Source organism: Neoarius graeffei, chromosome 4 (assembly GCF_027579695.1).
Source record: "Neoarius graeffei isolate fNeoGra1 chromosome 4, fNeoGra1.pri, whole genome shotgun sequence".
Lineage (NCBI taxonomy): Eukaryota > Metazoa > Chordata > Actinopteri > Siluriformes > Ariidae > Neoarius > Neoarius graeffei.
Window position 1 is genome coordinate 72,110,313 of NC_083572.1, and position 16,864 is coordinate 72,127,176.

Consider the following 16,864-nt stretch of genomic DNA (forward strand, 5'->3'; position numbering starts at 1 on the left):
ATAATAATAATAATAATAATAAGATGATGATGATGATGATGATGATGATACCCTTGTATTTTTGTTTTTAAGTCAAATAATACAGACCTTTTGATTTTGTATTTATTATTGACATATATTATGTGCTAAAACAACATCTCTGTGCTCATAAGCTGGCATCAGTTCATCACAGGATAAAAATAATACACTGAAGTAGTTGTGAGATGCTCCTTAAGGATGTCAAACATTAGTGGGCAAACAAAGTAAAAATTCATGACCAAATTGAGCGGCTCAGATATGGTGACGACACATTAAAAGGTCTATATAAGAGTCGGCCGGAGATTCCTCATCGGATACGCAGGCACCCAACGAAGGTGAGTCACTTATAGCTGTTTCTTCTGTCCAAAAAATTAAAATAAAACAAGACAAAATGAATCTCTGTAAAATCCAAGCCCTAAAATTATGACTAAAGATATCATACATAAACTTTGTTGTCTTTAACAGAATCACAGAGCAACCCCGAAACAATCATCTCTGAATTTCCTGAGAGGCACTAGACAGGGTAAATACAACTGCCATCATGTGTGTGCATGTATATATATATATATATATATATATATATATATATATATATATATATATATATATATATATATATATATATATTTTTTTTTTTTTTTTTTTTTTGATGACATCATTGTGGAATGACATCATTGTGTAATGCCTAATTTTTTAATGGACTGTGTCAAGATCCCAAAGATGATCAGACAATAAGTGTTAGACTTTAGTCAGTACGCAACATCATACCTAAATTGCTGAAGTTATTGCATGCCACATACAGTACATAGTACATGGAAGAACTATACATTAATGGCATTTTTGTCATTTTCAATATCAGATTTATTTTATGACCATATTAATTTATTCTCAGTGTTAAACAATTAGGTAAAATTTTTTACATGATTAGACAAAAAGATATACAAAAAGCAATAAAACAACAATATATTCTCCAGTAAGGTGTCACCATGAGTGTGGATTCGGAAATGGAGTGCTTTGGCCAGGCGGCCATATACCTCCGGAAGCCAGAGAGAGAAAGGATTGAGGCACAAAACTTACCATTTGATGCCAAAACGGCCTACTTTGTGGCTGAGCCGACTGAGATGTACCTCAAAGGGGTCCTCCAGAGCAGAGAGGGAGGCAAAGCCACTGTCAAAACTCTGTGTGGCAAAGTGAGTAGGGAAAAATGAACCTGAAGAAGTGTTTAATGTCTGATATTGATGTCACTGACAATTAACTGCTCTTATTTCACTGCAGGTCTTGACAGTGAAGGAGGATGACATTTGCCCCATGAATCCTCCAAAGTTTGATAAGATTGAAGACATGGCTATGATGACCCACCTCAATGAGCCTGCTGTGCTGTACAACCTCAAAGAGCGTTATGCAGCATGGATGATTTATGTGAGTATGATTTATGATGATTTATAGTTTATGTGAGTACATTTTATATTTAATATATAAAATACATTTGATTCCATTACTTTTTCCCGGAGCAATATTAAGTACTTTACAAAAATAGAGTAACTATTTGTACTCATTTTCATATTTACCATTTTATTTATTTATTTTAATTTTTTTTTTTTTTTTTTTGGGGGGGGGGCACACATTCCCAGAGCAGTACCCAGGGAGCAGTTGTCATGAACAGTTTTGCACTCAAGTTTCCATCAATGAAGAGTTCGAACATCAACAAAACTGATTTCATGTTAAAACTGTTATAATCACGTTGTCTGTTATCACCCAAATGAGGATGGGTTCCCTTTTGAGTCTGGTTCCTCTCGAGGTTTCTTCCTCATGTCATCTGAGGGAGTTTTTCCTTGCCACCGTCGCCACAGGCGTGCTCATTGGGGATAGATTAGGGATAAAATTAGCTCATGTTTAAAGTCATTTAAATTTTGTAAAGCTGCTTTGCGACAATGTCTATTGTTAAAAGTGCTATAAAAATAAACTTGACTTGACAGTTGGGGGTTAGAGGCCTTGCTCAAAGGCACCTCAGCCATTCATGCTGATCTAGGGAATTAAACTGGCAACCTTTTGGTCCCAAAGTTGCTTCTCTAACCTTTAGGTTATAGTGTCTTATGTTACTATAAACCTATGTATACTGCCATATTAACTGGTTTACATACATTGTTTACATTTACTATTTAATCTCTTCCCCTTGTACAGACCTATTCTGGGTTGTTCTGTGTCACTGTGAACCCCTATAAGTGGCTCCCAGTGTATGACAGTATGGTCGTGACTGCCTACAGGGGCAAAAAGAGAATTGAGGCCCCGCCTCATATCTTCTCCATCTCTGATAATGCTTATCAGTTCATGCTCACTGGTATGAAGATTTCAAAATTTTACCAAATGTGATTAATCAGTTATGTGCTTAGTAAATATATTTACATGTAAATTTGTTGGGTTTTTTCCCCCTCCAGACCGTGAGAACCAGTCAATCCTGATTACGTAAGTCCTGAAATGCTGTGTCTCTATAAAAATCAGTAAACTGTGGTAACCAATAATGAACTAGATGTGTCAAGAGCTACCTGGGGCATCATTTTGAAAATAATATCACACAAAGATCATGTCTCCACAATAACTTGAATGAGTAGACTTTTCTCTGTTAAAGGTCCCATGGCATGGTGGTTTGTTGATGCTTTAAACGGGCTCGTGGAGGCTTCTGGATGTTATATCCGCAGCCTTTCTCGAAATGAACCCTTGGCACGTAAATATAGCCTCCTGGGAGAAAGCCCCATTTCAGCGCTTTTCCCAGTGCGTCGTTTTGCTAATGAGAAGCAGGAGGCGGGGAAGGGTAGAGGGTGGGGGCGGGCCATGGAGGGAGGGGGAGGGGCTTGACCAAGCTGCGCACACACACACGCATACTCGCTGCTATCAGCGCCTGTAGCCACGCTGCTAAGACAAAACCCCGTTCTCCCTCGGACTCCTTTCGTAAACTCAACGTGACACAGAGAACAGAGAGTGAGAGTGTTTGGAGTGGTAGTTTACGAACGTATAATACCCTAGGCTTGAACACGCACTCCATAACCAAAGAGGACAGAAGCAGCAACTACAACAACATAGCGCTTATCCAACAGAAGGCATGCATTGCGGAGCAATAGTCAAACATAAGCTCATAAGTTACAGTCAATTTCCAGACTAAACTCAGTTTAACAGAGCATGCTGCATGCTCTTTAGTTTCGTAGCGCAGATTACCTGGCTAACTGCAGGAAGCGGTTAGCTGCACAGCTAATGTAGCCATTGCTAGGCTAACGCACCGATTTTAAAACACGGCAAAACGACCAGTTATACACTTACTTGTTCGGTGTTTGTGGCTGATGCGGCAGGGATGCTTGGTACGGACCCAGGCTTCAGTGACAATTGATGTGCAAAACCTGCCCTGTACTGTCCCAAGTTGTGGAAACATTCCTCAGGAAAATGCTTCCGACAAACATACACCGTCTTAGGTAGACTCGATGGCGTATTATTGAAGTAAATAAAATTAAGCCACTGCGTCTTCAGGGGCTCTCCCGTCGGCAGTAAAAACAGACTCTTTTCTGTGTTGTCACATCCATGTACAGCGCAATTTCCATGTTTCGCTCGCTTAGGTGATGCCATGTTGTTGTGTCCTCCCTCTATGGTCTCCTCACTACAACTGGGCGGGGCAATCCATACAGTGGGTGGGAATCCAGAGGGGGGGCGTGGGGATCATCTCCCTTGCTGACGTAGTAAAGGGAAGAGCTTATCAACGCGCCGTTTTGACGCGCCATTCTGAAATGTTGGGCATAGTTTGGTTTACACATTATGAAATTTCTAGCCACTGGGGTGACTTAAGAAGGTCAGAGGAACTCATTTTAATGTTAAAAAACCTCAGAAAGTGAAAATTTCATGCCATGGGACCTTTAAATCATGTACGGTAAGTGGGCTCTGGGTTATAACAACCACCATAACTACAATAAATGTGAATATTTTGGTGGTTTAGTTTGCTTTGTTTATGTTTCATGAACTAAAAATAATAGCACAATGTTTTGAGCATTATGGAAAATCGGTGGAAGCAAATAAGAAAAATAGCAGACCATTTGCAGGTTTCAGATACTGAAGAGTTTTTGACTGAAACATAATAGAGCTATGCTTTAGGAACTACATTGTTGTAGCATACAGCTGTAAGTTCTGAACTGGTTTTCATTTCAGTGGAGAATCTGGTGCAGGAAAGACTGTAAACACCAAAAGGGTCATCCAGTACTTTGCGACAATCGCAGTGTCTGGACAGAAGAAGGCAGAACCTGTTGCTGGTAAAATGCAGGTTGGTGAAATAGTGCACTGCTGTTTGCAGTGTAAGCAGTATACTAATTGGTGAAATGCTTGTTATCAGTTTTATTTTTAATAATAATATTTTAATCTTTAGGGGTCGCTGGAAGATCAAATCATTGCAGCCAACCCTCTGTTGGAAGCTTATGGTAATGCAAAGACAGTGAGGAATGACAACTCCTCTCGCTTTGTAAGATATTTTTTATTGTCTGGCTGGTTTTAAACTTTTTTGTAATAAAGGGAATGTTTTGAATATGCATACTATTAAACATATTCTCCAATGCTTAGGGTAAATTCATCAGAATCCATTTTGGCTCCACTGGAAAGTTGGCCTCAGCTGATATTGAAACTTGTGAGTTATTTCAATATATTATATTAAGAATATACATCCAACATATAGTATATCCCTTTATCACTCAGTAGCATTTACCCCATATGATTATCTGTACAGATCTGCTGGAAAAGTCAAGAGTAACCTTCCAACTGTCAGCTGAAAGGAGCTACCACATTTTCTACCAGCTCACAACTGGGCACAAGCCCGAACTGCTGGGTAATGCATGCGTACATGAGTCTTAAACTGATAGCACTTTGTGTACTCAAACAAAGCAGACCATTTTATTTTGGTGTTCACACTGTGTTCCTTAGTTCTGTGGATCATACAGTACTGTGCAAAAGTCTTAGGCCCCCTATTTTTTTCATACAAGCTTTGTTATAGAGTTCTATTTTATGACTTCTACATTATTGAGTCAGTACAAAAACATTTTAGAGTTCCAAACATTTGTTTTCCAGCACAAAATTAAATGTTACAGAAAAAAAAATGTTTGTATCTGAGCAGCATATTACATAAGAGACCACTTTTCAGTTTAAAAAAGAAAACATAATGAAGGTTACTGGGTTTTGCTGCAAAATTAAGAAGCAAGTGTGACAGTCAAAGTGTCCAGAAGAACTGTGGCTGGTTCTGCAAGACGCTCAGTAAAATCTACAGCTCATTTCCTTATAAAACTGCACTCACTGTACCTGAGACTCCTATGTTTCTTTTTCAAGCAAGGAAGCAAGGGGTCGTCTCACACCAAATATTGACTTTATTTAATTTATTATGGCTTACTGCTGTTTATAGTATTTTTTTTTTAATGTTGAAACATTTAATTTCAATATGTTTTAAGCCATTTTTGGTCTACAACATCTTTACATGTGCCTAAGACTTGTGCATAGTTATATATATATATATATATATATATATATATATATATATATATATATATATATATATATATATATATATATAAATTTATTTATTTGTTTGGTTGGTTTTTCTGCAGAGGCTCTCCTGATCACCACTAACCCATATGACTATCCATTGATCAGTCACGGGGAGATCACGGTCAAAAGCATCAATGACGTGGAAGAGTTCATTGCCACAGATGTAAGAACATTTTTATACAGGTGTAATCTCAAGGCTGCCTTTTGTGTCTGACCACTGATATCACATATGTAAATGAGTGCTTTCTTATTTTTCAGACTGCCATTGACATCTTGGGCTTCATTCCAGACGAGAAGATAAGCATTTACAAGCTAACAGGAGCTGTGATGCATCATGGGAACATGAAATTTAAGCAGAAGCAGAGAGAGGAGCAGGCCGAGCCTGATGGCACTGAGGGTAAGGGTGACTTTGTTTCAGGTTCTGATCATTCAGAGTGACATGACAGTTACCATGGTTGTATTATGCTAATGTGGCGTGAGATGTATTGTATGGTTGATTATTTTGCCCATTTTTGGAATGACCTGCATATCGAAATATATAGTTCACTTAAATTGAAAGGTGGTTTCATAGCTTTAAAAATTTATATAAACTTTATTCCTTCAGTGGCTGATAAAATCGCTTACCTCCTGGGCCTGAATTCAGCCGACATGCTGAAATGTTTGTGCTTTCCCAGAGTCAAGGTTGGGAATGAGTTTGTGACCAAAGGTCAGACTGTGCCACAGGTAATGAGAACATCACAGAAACAGAGAATATTTATAATTACAATTATTTACTTATTTACTTGATTTTTTTTTTTTTTGCTCTTTCAAACAGGTCAACAATTCAACCATGGCTCTGAGTAAGGCAATCTATGAGAAGATGTTCCTGTGGATGGTTGTACGTATCAATGAAATGTTGGACACCAAACAGTCAAGGCAGTTCTTCATTGGGGTGCTGGATATTGCAGGGTTTGAAATTTTTGATGTGAGTAAATTAGGTGCTAAAATAAATATCATTCCATTCAGAAAAAAAGAATGGAAAGTCACTCATCTGTTTCTATTTAACAGTTCAACAGCTTGGAACAGCTGTGTATCAACTTCACGAATGAGAAACTGCAACAGTTTTTCAACCACCACATGTTTGTGCTGGAACAAGAGGAATACAAGAAAGAAGGAATTGAGTGGACGTTTATTGACTTTGGTATGGACTTGGCAGCCTGCATTGAACTTATTGAGAAGGTAAAGAATAATTACCTAGTTTTTACATAGGTTTTGGTAGGTCAGCAAAGTTCTTATTTTGCTGTTCTCCAGGAAAAATATGCTAACTCTGTTCTCACACACAGCCAATGGGTATTTTCTCCATCCTTGAAGAAGAGTGTATGTTCCCCAAGGCCACAGACATGACATTCAAGAACAAGTTGTATGACCAACACCTCGGCAAAACTGCAACTTTCCAGAAGCCAAAGCCTGTTAAAGGCAAGGCAGAGGCTCACTTCTCCCTGGTGCACTATGCTGGCACAGTGGACTACAACATCATAGGCTGGCTGGATAAAAATAAGGACCCCCTGAATGACTCTGTTGTTCAGCTGTACCAGAAGTCATCAGTTAAACTGTTGGCTTCTCTGTTTGCTTCTCATGCCTCTGCTGAAGGTGTGCTGCAGTTTATTTTGTCGTGACTATTGTACTAAAGAAGCTGCTATTTGCTTCACTGTTAGAATAATTGTTTAATGTTCTTGGGGAAAAGTGGGCTAAGTGAAATATGAAATGTCTCCAAATTTGTTCAATTTTAAAACATTGCTGAATCAAAGCAACTTTACTGGTATGTTGAATCAACAGGTGAAGGAGCTCCCAAAAAAGGAGGGAAGAAAAAGGGTGGCTCCTTCCAGACTGTGTCAGCTCTGTTTCGGGTAAAATATTATATATGCATTTCTTGTGATGCCTCCAATGCAGTGAGATATTAAGCCTTCAATAGGTCTTTGAAAGAGGATGGATGATTGTTTATATGGTTGTTTTCCAATTCAACAGGAAAACCTGGGCAAGCTTATGACCAACTTAAGAAGCACTCATCCACACTTTGTGCGTTGCATTATTCCCAATGAGACCAAGACACCAGGTAAGTTTATGTCATCTTTTCTTCTCTGTGCATAGAGCACGGTCCTGTACTTCAAAGGAAATTAGGCTGAAACAACCAAAAGCCTCAGGGACATTAGGCAATCCATGTCTTGATTTTTAGTACTGCTTGACACATTCTTCGCACCTTTAGGCCTAATGGAGAATCACCTGGTAATCCACCAGTTGCGCTGTAATGGTGTACTGGAGGGTATCAGAATCTGCAGAAAAGGTTTCCCCAGCAGAATCCTTTATGGTGACTTTAAGCAGAGGTATTTTCTACACATAATACACACGTGCATTATAGATGTCATTTCTATATCTGATGAAGTATATCACAGCAAATTATAATCGCACACAGTTTATAAATCTGCCCAGAGGTGTATATCAACTTACTGTCAAAGTTAAGGGGATTTTCTGTCTTTTAGATACAAAGTATTGAATGCCAGTGTCATCCCAGAGGGGCAGTTCATTGACAACAAGAAAGCTTCAGAGAAGCTTCTCAGTTCCATTGATATTGATCATACCCAGTACAAGTTTGGACATACCAAGGTAAGAAATGGCAACAAAGCTGACTTTCACTTGCATTCACTACAGAATTGTGTCTTAATAATTATAAAATTTTATTTACAGGTGTTCTTCAAAGCTGGACTGTTGGGTCTTCTTGAGGAGATGCGAGATGAAAAGCTTGCTATTCTTGTAACCATGACTCAGGCACTTTGCCGAGGTTTCCTCATGAGGAGAGAGTTTGCCAAGATGATGGAGAGAAGGTATTGTCTGTCAGGGCTTTTAAACGTATGTTTGTGTTAGGATAAATGTATTGCTATTACCCTAAAATACTGACAAAAGGACTCTAACACTGTAACAGAGAATCTGTCTTCACCATCCAATACAACATCCGCTCATTCATGAATGTGAAACACTGGCCATGGATGAAGCTGTATTTCAAGATCAAGCCACTTCTGAAGAGTGCAGAGACTGAGAAGGAAATGGCTGCCATGAAGGAGAATTTTGAGAAAATGAAAGAAGATCTGGCAAAGGCTCTAGCAAAAAAGAAAGAGCTTGAGGAAAAAATGGTTACACTACTGCAGGAGAAAAATGACCTGCAGTTACAAGTAGCTGCAGTAAGTTTTGATCACATCTTTAAGCCAAGTTCTCAGATTATAACTTATTATTACTGAAAGTGTGCTTTATGAAAAGTATTTCATCATTTCCAATTATAGGAAGTTGAAAATCTCTCAGATGCTGAGGAAAGATGTGAGGGGCTCATCAAAAGCAAGATCCAGCTCGAAGCCAAGCTCAAAGAGATAACCGAGAGACTGGAGGACGAGGAGGAAATCAATGCTGAACTGACTGGCAAGAAAAGAAAACTGGAGGATGAGTGTTCTGAGCTGAAGAAAGACATTGATGATTTGGAGCTAACCCTAGCTAAAGTGGAGAAGGAGAAGCATGCTACTGAGAACAAGGTCTTTATTTTATGGATAAGGCATTTATCATTTGATAATGTTACTGCCACCAATGCTTATGTAAGTGTCTTTTCAGGTCAAAAACCTTACTGAAGAAATGGCATCTCTAGATGAGTCCATTGTGAAGTTGACGAAGGAAAAGAAAGCTCTTCAAGAGGCACATCAGCAAACTCTTGATGATCTCCAAGCGGAGGAAGACAAAGTCAATACTCTGACGAAAGCCAAGGTTAAGCTGGAACAACAAGTAGATGATGTAAGGTGGTTTTTTTTTTGAAAAAAGTTATATTTTATTTTTAAAAAATCATATATTATTGTCTAAGTATTTGATCTCTATCCTGGTTTGTTATTCTGTGTACAATAGCTTGAAGGATCTCTTGAACAAGAGAAGAAGCTGCGTATGGATCTTGAACGAGCTAAGAGAAAGCTTGAGGGAGACCTCAAATTGGCCCAGGAATCCATAATGGATCTGGAAAATGATAAGCAACAGTCAGATGAAAAGATTAAAAAGTGAGAGCTCAAAGACCATAACATTGTTCCCTAAAAATAATGAATGAGGCGCTAATTCAAAATTGTCATCTCTGAGCTATTTATTGTTATGACCAACAGGAAGGACTTTGAGATAAGCCAACTTCTTGGTAGGATTGAGGATGAGCAGTCTCTTGGAGCACAGTTTCAGAAAAAGATTAAAGAACTCCAGGTCATTAAAAACTACTTTGTCATTTATCATTGTTTTGTGCTTATTAATGCCATAGAACTTATCACAGAATAATACATTCATCATAGGCACGTATTGAGGAGCTTGAAGAAGAGATTGAAGCAGAGCGTGCTGCCCGTGCTAAGGTTGAAAAGCAGAGAGCTGATCTCTCTAGAGAACTGGAAGAGATCAGTGAGAGACTTGAAGAAGCTGGTGGTGCCACTTCTGCCCAGATTGAGATGAACAAGAAACGTGAAGCTGAGTTTCAAAAGTTGCGCCGTGATCTTGAGGAATCCACCCTGCAGCATGAAGCCACTGCTGCAGCTCTCCGTAAGAAGCAGGCTGACAGCGTAGCAGAGCTTAGTGAGCAGATTGACAATCTTCAGAGGGTCAAGCAGAAGCTGGAAAAAGAGAAGAGTGAATTCAAAATGGAGATTGATGATCTGACTAGCAACATGGAGACTGTTGCCAAAGCAAAGGTAATTACATACACAGTGCAAGGCAATGTGGTGCATGAGTAAGAAAACTTAAAACATGATACTTGTGGCTTTTGATAGGCTAACCTTGAAAAGATGTGCCGTACACTGGAAGATCAAGTGAGTGAGTTCAAGACCAAGAACGAGGAGCAACTTCGTCAGTTGAATGACTTTGGAACACAAAAAGCACGCCTTCAGACAGAAAATGGTAAATAATCTGGGTAAACCAAGACAGTAATGCATTTTATCGAAGAATAAAGTATATCTATAAAATTGTTATCCTAAATTATGTTGTTATTCCAATAGGTGAAATTGGGCGTCAACTGGAAGAGAAAGAAGCTCTTGTTTCTCAGCTTACTCGAAGCAAACAAGCTTTTACACAACAAATTGAGGAGCTGAAAAGACACATTGAAGAAGAGGTCAAGGTAAGTTGTTATGTATTTAAAGTAACTTCAATAATCAGTCTAAATTTTTATCCAAGCATTAATTTTACAACTTTTGTTGACTTTAAGGCAAAGAATGCCCTGGCCCATGGTTTGCAGTCATCTCGCCATGACTGTGACCTTCTCAGAGAGCAGTTTGAAGAAGAGCAGGAAGCCAAAGCTGAGTTGCAACGTGCACTGTCTAAGGCAAACAGTGAGGTAGCTCAATGGAGAACCAAATATGAGACTGATGCCATCCAGCGCACTGAGGAACTTGAAGATGCAAAGTAAATACATTGCATATTATAATTGTTAAAATAAAAGAAAATTATGTAATAGCATAGTGACATTCCATTACCTTTGTAAGGAAAAAGCTTGCCCAGCGCTTACAGGATGCTGAAGAGTCCATTGAAGCAGTGAATGCCAAGTGTGCATCACTGGAAAAGACAAAGCAGAGATTGCAAAATGAAGTGGAGGACCTCATGATTGATGTAGAGAGAGCTAATGCACTTGCAGCCAACCTAGACAAGAAGCAAAGAAATTTTGACAAGGTAATATTGAACCTAAACTGCTGACAATATTCCACTTTCTCAAATACTGAATAAGTCTAAAACACTGTTTCCAAGTAGCAATGATGAACTGACCATATATATATATATATATATATATATATATATATATATATATATATATATATATATATATATATAAAACAATTAAAGTAGTTATATACTGTATATTATATAGCATATAGCAAGTATAGCATAGGGCGGCACGGTGGTGTAGTGGTTAGCGCTGTCGCCTCACAGCAAGAAGGTCCGGGTTCGAGCCCCGTGGCTGGCGAGGGCCTTTCTGTGCGGAGTTTGCATGTTGTCCGCATGGGTTTCCTCCGGGTGCTCCGGTTTCCCCCACAGTCCAAAGACATGCAGGTTAGGTTAACTGGTGACTCTAAATTGACCGTAGGTGTGAATGTGAGTGTGAATGGTTGCCTGTGTCTATGTGTCAGCCCTGTGATGACCTGGCGACTTGCCCAGGGTGTACCCCGCCTTTCGCCCGTAGTCAGCTGGGATAGGCTCCAGCTTGCCTGCGACCCTGTAGAAGGATAAAGCGGCTAGAGATAATGAGATGAGATGAAGTTAAAATACCACCATAATTAATACAGAAGCTTAAATATAACTGTTGATCTTGATTATTTGAAGATCTTGGCTGAATGGAAACAAAAGTTTGAAGAAAGCCAAGCAGAGCTGGAGGGAGCACAAAAAGAGGCTCGTTCTCTTAGCACAGAGCTTTTCAAGATGAAGAACTCCTATGAAGAAGCTCTAGACCAGCTGGAGACTCTGAAGCGGGAGAACAAAAACCTTCAGCGTAAGTCCACCTGTACATACCTCCCTGCAAAATAATGCCATGCTATGTGAACTGGTGTCATGTTTAAGACTTCTTTCAGAATGTTAGCTTGTGTGTACTCCTGTTCATACAGAGGAGATCTCAGATTTAACCGAGCAACTCGGTGAGACTGGAAAAACTATTCATGAGCTGGAAAAGGGAAAGAAGACAGTGGAGTGTGAGAAATCAGAAATACAGGCAGCTCTTGAGGAAGCTGAGGTATGTTACATATAAACAAGCTTCAAGTCTCAATAGTACATTATTTATTCTGTAAATACCATGCTTGAAATTCTTTTCACCCAATGTTTCAGGCCACATTAGAGCATGAGGAATCCAAGATTCTTCGCATCCAGCTTGAACTCACCCAAGTGAAGAGTGAGATTGACAGAAGGTTGGCTGAGAAGGATGAGGAGATTGAGCAGATCAAGCGAAACAGCCAGAGGGTGATTGAATCCATGCAGACCACTCTGGATGCTGAAATCCGAAGCAGAAACGATGCCCTCAGAATCAAAAAGAAGATGGAGGGTGATCTCAATGAGATGGAGATCCAGCTGAGCCATGCCAATCGCCAGGCTTCTGAAGCCCAGAAACAGCTCAGGAATGTCCAAGGCCAGCTTAAGGTTGGTTTACAAACTTAAAGACTAAACCTTAAAGAAGTCCAAATGAGAAGAAACAAAAGAAAAACTAATTCATTGTTGTTGTTGTTTTCCAGGATGCCCAACTGCATCTTGATGAGGCTATTCGCGTACAAGAAGACATGAAGGAGCAAGTGGCCATGGTGGAGCGCAGAAACAACCTGATGCTGGCAGAGATCGAGGAGCTTAGAGTTGCTCTGGAGCAAACCGATAGAAGCCGCAAAGTGGCTGAACAGGAGCTGGTAGATGCCAGTGAGCGCGTGACTCTGCTTCATTCTCAGGTAAGAACATTTTTTTTTCGTAAATTTTGAAGATCTACCGTGCATTAAGATTTAATATTTTGTTATTGTATTTAAACCCTAATTAAACCTAATCATTTCTGTCTGTTTAGAATACCAGCCTTATCAACACCAAAAAGAAGCTGGAGGCTGATCTTGTGCAGATTCAGGGTGAAATGGAAGACATTCTTCAGGAAGCACGCAATGCTGAGGAAAAGGCCAAGAAAGCAATCACTGACGTGAGCGAAATAGTGCACTTTGAACAAAATGGATTCCACTCATTATATTTCAGCAAGCAATACACTGAAGCTCTCAACCAGCATGATTGTACATGTACAATTAATGCACGCCCTAATGCACAGCTTGTGAACAGGCAAGGCAGGCAACTGCTTGGGGCCCCCTGGCCCAGGGGCCCCCCGAGAGTCGGGGCCCGAGGACTTATTTATTTTGTTTTTTATTGTTTTTATTGTTCTTTACCATTGTATTTTCACATTTGGAATTTAAAAAACTTTGGTTTCATACATTTTTCATTGGTGTCAGATTATTTATAACATATTGGTGATGAACACTGGTCAGAAGGGCCCCCTGGAAATTTTTGCTTGGGGCCACAACAGACTCTAGAATCGCCTCTGTGCACACCTGTACATATGTAGCTTAGATCACTGTCACTTACACAGCAGCATTTATATCTAAATTGCAGTACCAGTCAAAAGTTTGGATACACCTTCTAATTCAGTGGTTTTTCTTTCTTTTTTTAAATAAAAAGACACTTCATGTCTTAAAGTAATGATGGATGTCGTTTCTCTTTACTAAGTTGAGCGGTTCTTGACATAATATGGATCACTACAGTTGTGAAATAGGACTATTTACTGTATTTTTATTATTTACTATTTACTGTTTGATCTGAGATGCATTAAGAAGGCAAGAAACTTGCACTAATTAACTTTTGATGAGACACACCTGTTAATTGAAAAGCATTCCTACCTCATGAAGCTGGTTAAGAGAATGCCAACAGTGTGCAAAGTGTCATCAAGGTAAACGCTGGCTACTTTGAAGAATCTAAAATATGAAACATTTTTAAACACTTTTTTGTTCACCACATAATTCCATATATGTTCCATATGTTATTGCATAGTTTTGATGTCTTCAGCATTGTTTTTACAATGTAGAAAATAGTCAAACAACAGAAAAACTTATGAACAAGTAGGTGTGTCCAAACTTTTGACTGGTACTGTATCAAAACTTCATATTAACAATAATAAAATAATACAGTAAAATAACTTTTGTCATATATTTGTTAATTTTTGTCATGGAGCTGGAAATCAAAATTTTTTAAAAAGGTCATAGATTGCTTGCATTTAAAGGTCAACCATCTCATAAAAAATGTCATTGCAGGCTGCCATGATGGCAGAGGAGCTGAAGAAGGAGCAGGACACCAGCGCTCACCTGGAGAGGATGAAGAAGAACCTGGAGACCACAGTAAAGGATCTGCAGCACCGCCTGGATGAGGCTGAGAGTCTGGCCATGAAGGGTGGCAAGAAACAACTCCAGAAACTGGAGGCTAGAGTATGTATAATAATGCATGGTGTATAATTTCTGCGTATGTACATACCTAATGATCATTTAATTTACACCACTGTTCAAACACTGGTGGATACACTAGATAGAATATATATCTAATTTCATTGTCTAAACAACATTTTAATAAGGTTGGATGAAATTTGTTTTAAGACTAATAATAAAATTATTATTATTATTATTATTATTATTATTATTATTATTATTATTATTATTATTACTACATGTCAAAATTTATTTCTTAATCTTTTTTTTTTTTTGAGCTCATGGATATTTAAAATGCTGTATATGCTTCAGGTCCGTGAGCTGGAAAATGAAGTTGAAGGTGAGCAGAGGCGTTCGGCTGAGGCTATTAAAGGTGTTCGCAAATATGAGAGGAGGGTGAAAGAACTTACTTACCAGGTACTACATCAGCCTATACCCTTTCTTCTTACCTCAACATTTACAACTACAAATTATCAGAAAAAAAAGAAAGAAAAAACCCCTCTTGCTGGTTTTCCACCTAACCAGTCCAAAGCAGAAACTCTTGAGAGAGTTAAATGCGATATTCAAAAAATAAAATGTGATATTCCCTGAAGAAAAAATACATTCCAAACTGCAATTGATATGATGGTTTTATTAACAATTTTTCCATCATTGTCTAACCATTTTAAGGGTTAGCAGAAACCATTAAGCCATTTCCCATTAGAAAGTATTTTATTTCTCCAGCACAATTGGCTGGTTGCATGCTGGTGTCATGTGAAACAGAACGACACAGTTTCCCATTTCTCATATTCTTGACACTCTATTGTGCAATATTTGTATTATTTGGTCGGAAAGTAACCGGTTTAACCTACATATTTACTTAAAACGTTTAATTGTTCCCCACAGACTGAGGAGGATAAGAAAAATGTGACCAGACTGCAGGATCTGGTTGACAAATTGCAGCTGAAAGTGAAGTCCTACAAGAGACAGTCTGAGGAGGCTGTGAGTAATCTTTAGGCTTTGCATATACGTATGGTGGTTTAATCCGATTTCAACTGCATGTGCCTAAGAAGGGAGATAGGACCAGTTCAGAGAAAGGCTGAGGTGCAAGATCTATTATTCTGTAATATATTTTATATTTATTTGTAAATGTAAATGAAACTTTATATGTCAATGCGAGGTTTATGATTGACAATGTAATTATAAGATATAACAAAAATGGGACCATTACACAACTAGAAAAGCACTCGGAGAGCGCAGACCTCTGCCAAGCAGCTCATCTCGCAATGATAAAGAATCCTTTAAAAAAATCCTGGATCCAGAAGGTGACCCGGATCACCGCCAAAATTTAATGGATTGTTACTTGTGCCCAGTCACACCTCTGGAAAAAATTTCAGAGCAATCCGTTCATAACTTTTTCCGTAATGTTGCTAACAGACAAACCAACAAACAAACAAACCAACGCTACCGAAAACATAACCTCCTTGGTGGAGGTAACAATATGCAGCTTTTAAATTATTCAAAGCAATCAGCATTTTGATTCTAAGCAATCTGCATTTTGCAGCTAAGAATCGATAAAACCACTAAATCTGTTTACAGGAAGAGCAGGCCAACACTCACCTGTCCAGATTTAGAAAGGTACAGCATGAACTGGAGGAAGCTCAGGAAAGAGCTGACATCGCTGAGTCACAGGTCAACAAGCTCCGAGCCAAGAGCCGTGAATTAGGAAGGGTAAGTACTTTTTGTGCTTAGAGAAATTAATTAATTAATTGATTGATTAATTAATTGATTAAAATTTCTGTTTTTACAGGGTAAAGAAGCTGAATGAACATGATAAGGATGGCACAGAAGAGCACAGAGGAGTTAAAACTCATATAATATGAGTTGCATGCAAAGTATTTTCATCAGAATTTTAACTGGAGTAGACCTACACCAATAAAAGAGCTTATGATCTGATGTCTTGGTTTGTTTTGTCCATTTGTATCTTTCTAGAAACATGGTTAATGCTTCAGTGCCACTAGCTTACACAAAGTCAACTATTTAGATCCACACTTAATAGCTATATCAAGATTCCATCTCTGTTCTTAACACAATCTCACTAACAGGCCTAGATGACAAATTCAAAACTCTGAACTCATGAACTATTTGGTACTTTTGCTGTAGTGTGAAGGCTGGACCAATACTCATGAACGTTAATTGAGCGAGACATCATAGTTTTCCATTATTTGCCTGATTACATGTACCTATAATAAGACAATACCTTTCATCCCTTCTGTAAAAGTGCTGGGTCTTTTTCTTTT

General features: G+C 38.6%; 1 protein-coding gene across 1 annotated transcript; it reads left to right on the forward strand.

The window, feature by feature from the left end:
* Positions 1–337: 337 nt before the first annotated feature.
* Positions 338–16,517, forward strand: myhb (myosin, heavy chain b). Its single transcript, XM_060919636.1, has 41 exons — positions 338–353; positions 484–541; positions 993–1,208; positions 1,294–1,437; positions 2,200–2,356; positions 2,454–2,481; positions 4,204–4,315; positions 4,418–4,510; positions 4,609–4,672; positions 4,772–4,870; positions 5,640–5,743; positions 5,839–5,977; positions 6,185–6,303; positions 6,395–6,544; positions 6,628–6,798; positions 6,903–7,209; positions 7,396–7,466; positions 7,585–7,672; positions 7,823–7,940; positions 8,097–8,220; positions 8,302–8,438; positions 8,537–8,792; positions 8,892–9,134; positions 9,211–9,387; positions 9,496–9,641; positions 9,741–9,831; positions 9,918–10,307; positions 10,386–10,512; positions 10,611–10,729; positions 10,817–11,013; positions 11,094–11,277; positions 11,926–12,091; positions 12,204–12,328; positions 12,421–12,729; positions 12,822–13,025; positions 13,136–13,261; positions 14,418–14,588; positions 14,898–15,002; positions 15,471–15,566; positions 16,164–16,295; positions 16,375–16,517. The coding sequence occupies exons 3-41, from the start codon at positions 1,005–1,007 to the stop codon at positions 16,390–16,392; spliced, it is 5,811 nt and encodes a 1,936-aa protein (XP_060775619.1). The 5' UTR covers positions 338–353; positions 484–541; positions 993–1,004; the 3' UTR covers positions 16,393–16,517.
* Positions 16,518–16,864: the final 347 nt, after the last annotated feature.

Bases quoted from the DNA above. Each gene is read 5' to 3' on its own strand.
- myhb (XM_060919636.1), top strand. From the start codon at position 1,005: ATGAGTGTGGATTCGGAAATGGAGTGCTTTGGCCAGGCGGCCATATAC. The intron at 5,744-5,838 runs GTAAGAACATTT...CTTATTTTTCAG, and splicing joins AAGAGTTCATTGCCACAGAT to ACTGCCATTGACATCTTGGG. The intron at 5,978-6,184 runs GTAAGGGTGACT...TTATTCCTTCAG, and splicing joins CGAGCCTGATGGCACTGAGG to TGGCTGATAAAATCGCTTAC.